This window comes from Sphaerodactylus townsendi, linkage group LG11 (genome assembly GCF_021028975.2).
Source record: "Sphaerodactylus townsendi isolate TG3544 linkage group LG11, MPM_Stown_v2.3, whole genome shotgun sequence".
Lineage (NCBI taxonomy): Eukaryota > Metazoa > Chordata > Lepidosauria > Squamata > Sphaerodactylidae > Sphaerodactylus > Sphaerodactylus townsendi.
The window spans coordinates 78,279,824-78,285,823 of NC_059435.1; the positions used below are offsets into that span (position 1 = coordinate 78,279,824).

The following is a 6,000-nucleotide window of genomic DNA, read 5'->3' on the forward strand; positions in this document are numbered from 1 at the left end:
ACCTGATTGTTATTCCACTAAACAGATATTCAATTACTTTTTTAAAAAAAACTGAAATAGGCCCAGTGGCGTGGGGTGGCCTCTGCCAGGGGACTTGGCAGGGAAAACCTGGTGAAGCCCACCTTGTGGAAGTCCCTTCCTGTTGTGCTGACCTGGCAGCTGAAGCATCTTTGAGGAAACCCGCACATGTCTGCACACTTTACCCTATTCAGTGTAAACTTTGAGTTGCATCCAGAGTACCCTGTTGCTGCCAGCCCTTACCTTGTGGCAGAGACCAGGCAAGCAGCCCCCCTTGCCGGAGGAGACTTGGATGGCCCAGGTGCCATCAGATGCAGCGGCAAAAGTGTATGTGCAGTTCCCGTGGAAGCGAAAATGTTTGCCATCAAAGCTGCGATAGTGGACGCTGGCCCAGGTCATGCAGGTGGCGAAGGGGTGCCGGAGTTTCCCCAAGTGGCCCAGTAGTGCAGAGGGCGCTGAGGCTCTGAGAAGGAAGGGTGAAGGCAGGTCACCTGGGGAGAAAGAGGGCTGCCAGTTAGTTAGGGCTCGGCTCGCCAGCCACTGAGTCACTGGGTTCACCAGGCCAGATTAGGAGCAAGGGAGGGAGCAACTTGTAATATAGCAACCTCTCAAAAACCAGCTTCTTGTATATAATTTCAGTTTTATCCTTTGGCAGAAAAACTTCTTTATTTCTTGTAGATAAAAACTTTTGATTCTTTGTTTAAACTTTACAAGCCTCTGGTGCCAGTTTTCTTTTCCTGACAGAAAGGAAAATATTATTTTGGTGTACCTACAGAGCTGCTAATCTTCCTGTCTGTGAAGTGCCCCAGTTGAGACAACCAAAGGTTATTCTTACTGTTTAATATAATTTCTAAAAGTGGGAAAATGCAAAGTGTACACACAAACCCTAAATCGCCACAGCAACGTTATTGCACTGCATATTGACAAACAAAAAGGGTGGCTCAGTCAAAGTATAACTGACTGTTAGAATTTTGGAGGGAAAGATCTCTTCTGGGCATGAGTCAGTGGGAAGGCTTAAGGGCACCAACAACCCTCCCTCTCGGCACACCCCCTCATGGGGCTGGATCCAGGCTGCATGTTTGACCACCCTGCTATAGAGCTTGCCCTCTGGTGCTGCCATTTTCTTCAGGGGACCTGATGCTCTGTAGTCTGGAGATCAATTGTAATTCTGGGAGAACTCCAGGCACCACCTGGAGGTTGGGGAACCCCAGTCATCTATCTTTGGCCTTGGCTGCACAACCATCTTCTCTCTCTTTTGCAACATGTTGGTGGCTTCCGTTCTCATGAAAGAAAGACATAATTCCCCCTCCCCCTTGTCACAATCTACCTTTTGGGGGCATGTAGGAGCAGCTGTAGCAGAGGCTGGAGGAGGTATTCTTCCAGCTGTGCCCTCCCAGTCGGCTGCAGCACTCATCTATGCTGACCAACGAGACGTTCTGCATCCTTGGCATGTCCTGGCATTGCCAGGTGGAAAAGCAATGACCCCTCAGGCCCATTCCTGGAAGGCGGGGGGGGGGGAGAGGGGGAAGGCAGGACCAAAAGAAAAATCAGAAACTTGAAAAACACCCTCATGACAGAAGTTTCAGACCCCATCAGGAAGGCTATGATTCACTTCACAAATCTGTGTCAACTCCCTCCCAAAGTAGCATGGGTTTTCTGTGGGGCTCCCAACACAATTGACATCTGCCAATCAAGGGGAATTTTGTATTTAATTAACAGGTAACAATGGAAATTGAGCTCTTCTTTGGCACCAGGGTATTGAAAGGAAACCTGAAATTAATGCATAGGGTAAAACAGATAGAATTAGTTACTCTCTCTTTTTGAAATATTTTCTCCCTTGGGTTTTTGCTGCTGTTCTATTCCTGTCCTACTAGTGTTTGATGAAGTATAGATCCCCTCTTTGTAGCTGTCATCATGCATATTGAAACCCCCAAAGTTCTCTTTGCCTTCTACAGCTTGCTTTGGAAATCACTTGACACCCATGTGAAATACATTTCCTGTTCCATCTAAATAGCTCAAAAGCACTCAAATTACATGCACACACACAAAAAAGAAAACGACAATGCAAATCAAACTTTGCTTTCAAATTTGATCCAGGGAGGGGCAGGGAGGAGTGACCACTGGTCTGACATTGGTCACGGAGTGGGATGTCACAGCCCACCTCACCCCTGGGATGCACAGCTCCACGTTCAGTACCAGAAACTGCAAGCAGCGGCTCCATAGTCCAGTCTTTGATAGCCCCTTCCCCACTTTACCTTCTGAGCAATGGGGTCCACTCCAGCCGTCACAGCAAGCACGCACCGTGCGGTTCCACACCAGGGGTCTCGTGTGCTCTGGCCTGCAGCAGGGAAGGGACAAGATGCAGTCAGAGTAGGGTTGCCAGGTAGGGTTGGGGGAAACCTGGAGATTTGGGGGGTGGGGCCTAGGGAGGGAGGGGACCTCAGCCGTGTGTAACGCCACAGAGGCAGCCCTCCAAAGCAGCCATTTTCTTCAGGGAAACTGGCTTGGTCTTCTGGAAATCAATTGTCATAGCAGGAGATCTCCAGGAGCCATCTGGAGGTTGAGAACTTCAAGACAGGGCCGTGTGGGGGACAGGAGCCTTCTCTCTGAGGAAAAGAAAGCACTGCTCACTCTGCATGATCATGTCTTTTTGGCGGTCCCAAAAGAGGTGGGTTTTCAATTTGTTGGCTGTGTTGTAGAAATGCTTACAATATTGGTCCGGTAATTAAGACTGGGAACAAGATTGCCAGGGTCAGTTCCCTGTCACACTTCCATGTTTAGCAATATAAATCTCGTAATCCTGGCCTGTCTGCTTGAGTGTGGAGCTAAAGACATTTCCCACTCCCCTCAAATTATCTTATACTTTCTGGGCCTGCTTTAACCCCACAGATCTCACATAGGGCTTACATGCATATCAGGTGCAAAAGGACCGAAGCCTATTAAACCGAATGCCACAAAACATATTTTAACCTTTGGTTTCCCACGAGATTTGGGCTGCTTTGCTGCAGCAAAACAAAATGGTTGGCTGTACCTCAAGAAACTTCCCCTGAGAGCAGAAGTCTCTCCCTCTGCCCGTTCCAGCAGGTTCTTGCAGCCTGCGGCCCTGGCCATGCCAGCCCTCTCTGTTCTCCCACTCTCTCCTAGTGTAACCCCTGTGTAAGAATGGGATGACCCAGAAAGGGGTGGAGTCTGAAAAGAAGCAGAATGCTGCAGAACTCATGAGGTTGGAAGAAGCAAGGCTACCAGGCTGGGACCTTGATTGATTTTATTAAGCCCTTAACACCTTGTTTAAGGTAACTGCAATGTTGTTGGGAACTAGTGGGAAGGGAGTTTATTTTTTTGCTATATTGTAAATGTTAGAATTTATTGTTTCAGGGTTTTTGTGTATGTAAATGGTGAGAGTTTTCTGGGAACCTTCATCATCTTGAATCCCGTTCACCAAGCCTCTGAAGTCTTCAAAACCAACCACCAGCAAAGAAGAATTGGACTTGGCAATATCAGTAGACTGTAAATATAAGGACTCGAAAATGCAAACTTAGCAGGACTGTAAAGTGTAAATGTTAAATGTTTTAAAAGTGTTATTTGTTAAGAGAAGTAAACTGTTTTGTTTAAATTTAGTTCTTTGCAACTCCTTCCAAGTACTGCCCCACAGAACCCACACAAAGAGGTTACACTAGCACAGTGGTGGCGAACCTTTGGCACTCCAGATGTAATGGACTTCAATTCCCATCAGCCCTTGCCAGCATAGCCAATTGGCCATGGTGGCAGGGGCTGATGGGAATTGTAGTCCATAACATCTGGAGTGCCAAAGGTTCGCCACCACGGCACTAGCACCTGCTCCCACTCCCCTCTGCAAACATACTCACTTGTAGATGTAGCACAGAGCCGTGCTGGATCCTGCCTGGGAATGGTGGTGGGTGAGGCTTTCCTCTCTCCCATAGACTTGGTGCATCCTTCCTTGGTCCAGATGCCAGCCCGCCATGTTGTACTGGTAGACGTCGGAGCAGGGCACCACCTCCTCACGTCGCGGGTCGACCACTTCCTCCTCTGTCACCTGGACTATCCTCTCACACCATCGCCTGCAGCCAGCAAGAGGGCACCGCTTTAGGACAAGACGTAGGCTATTGCCTGACTGCCGCCTCCACCCTTGAGGTCTATTCACCTCTGCTGTCGTGAACCAGCAATCCAGAACCAGGCAAGAGCGGGTCAGACTGGTCCACTTGGCCTTCAATAGCCACCAATCAGGTACCTCCGGGAGGCAGGGCAAGTAAGGGAGACTCACCTTCACCTGCCAACTGGTGCAGGGTTTGTTCCCTGCTGAACGTATCTTTATGCTTTGGAAATACATAAATTATTTATGTAAGTCCATTTGCTCCTCATGACTAAACTCCTCCATAGGACCTAATGACACATTTTGTTTCTCCTGAGTCTTCACTGGGCCCCACTGATCAGATGTGTTCTTTCTTGGAGGCCATGCTCACAATCCAGTTCGCAAGTGCACAAGGGCTAATTCAGATTGGGGCTGTGGGGCGTAGGAAGAGGGGCTTGAGCTTCGCTCTGTCTTCCCCACTCCCCTTTTCCCAGACCTGAAACAGCCCCCATGCGAGGGTGTTAATTTGCCATGCTGGGGAAACCAATGTGCTGGCAAAAAGCTCCACTGGAGATGTTTAAGATCAGTAAAATGCTCTGGGGCCAAAGCTCAACCCCTGTGTGCTGTGCCCATTGGCCTTGATCTAAATGGGCTTCCGTGTTCCTGAGAATGGAGTGAAAAACATAAGAAGAGGACCATACTAGATCAGACCAGGCAGTGGTCTATACAGTCCAACATCCCCTCTCACACAGTGGCCAACCAATTCCTCTGGAGGAGCCAACATCAGGGCACAGAGGCCAAAGTATTCCACTTGCCTCCTGGCTCTGGGATTCAGAGGTTGACTGCCCCTGAATGTGGAGGTTCCTTTTAGTCCCCATGGCTAGGAGGTGCAGACATGAATGTGTCCTAATTCCCTTTCAAAGCTGGCTGTGGCTGTGACTACATCCTCCGGCAGCGGCTGATTCCACACTTCAATCCCTGGCTGTGTAAAGAAGTGTTTCCTTTGGTCCATCCTGAATCCCTGGCCCATCAGCTGCTTTGGATGCCCTCAAGGTGTAGAATTTTGGGACAGGGAGAAAAAGTTTCGAGCACTGAAATTTCATGGCTTAGCTCACCAGGACCCAGAGAGGACATGAGCAAACTGTAATGTGGACAGTGAGCCTCTCAGGTGAACTGTTGCTGTGTGATATACCCACAGGTCTCGTGAAGCAAGAAGGGGTGATCTGTGAGCCCCAAGTGGTGCTCACTGGCTGGGAACACGGGACAGAATGAAGAATAGAGAGGGCATCCTTACCCACTGGCCAGTTCCAGCATCTCCCAGAGTGAGATCCATACCAAAATGCCCAGCAGCTCCTTGGGTCCTGGCCCTCTTGGATGTACGGCTCTCCCCATCTCCTGCAAGAGATCACACTTGGACAAGTCAGCCTGGGTCACAAAGATCCAGCTCCAACAGGACCAGAAGCTGACCAGGAGCCCATACCAAGAACATTGCAAGAGGAATAGTGCACTGTCAAGGCACGGGGGTGGTGGTAGCGAAGAGGGTGCCCAAGCCTCACTGAAACACCAAGACTACGTGGCTGAATGTTCTGATCTGCGGTTTCGTCACTTGAAATGAAAATGCATTTATTCCTTGAATGTTTTGCTGCTAAGTCTGGTTTCAAATATTAGTTTGAAATTGACTGAATATTTTCTATCAGTTTTTTTTTACATCCAGTGATATTTTCTTTCCATATTTGATGGCTGGCAACTTGCCTGATTTTATATTTGGTTTTCACCAAAATCTAAACAAGATTTAAATCAACTGTGCTATGGATTTTTAGGGTACAATTCCAAGTTCAAAATTCCATGTCCAAATTTTCCATGCAAAATGTGTGTGGAGACACCGGCTATGT

The 6,000-nt window shown here is 48.5% G+C and overlaps 1 protein-coding gene across 6 annotated transcripts in view; it reads right to left on the reverse strand.

Moving 5' to 3' along the window:
• Window positions 1-5,501, reverse strand: part of LOC125441207 (SCO-spondin-like) — a 125,733-nt gene extending 120,232 nt beyond the window's left edge. For 5 of the 6 annotated variants that reach the window (XM_048511614.1, XM_048511613.1, XM_048511615.1 and 2 more), the window contains exons 1-5: window positions 5,403-5,501; window positions 3,885-4,097; window positions 2,274-2,356; window positions 1,346-1,516; window positions 262-509 (exon numbers count right to left, since the gene is read on the reverse strand). In XM_048511614.1, the coding sequence (XP_048367571.1) occupies window positions 262-509; window positions 1,346-1,516; window positions 2,274-2,356; window positions 3,885-4,097; window positions 5,403-5,500 (813 nt within the window). In that variant the 5' untranslated portion in view covers window position 5,501. The remainder of the gene's footprint in view (window positions 1-261; window positions 510-1,345; window positions 1,517-2,273; window positions 2,357-3,884; window positions 4,098-5,402) is intronic. The other variant, XM_048511616.1, reaches the window with a different exon arrangement.
• Between the last annotated feature and the right edge of the window lie 499 nt (window positions 5,502-6,000).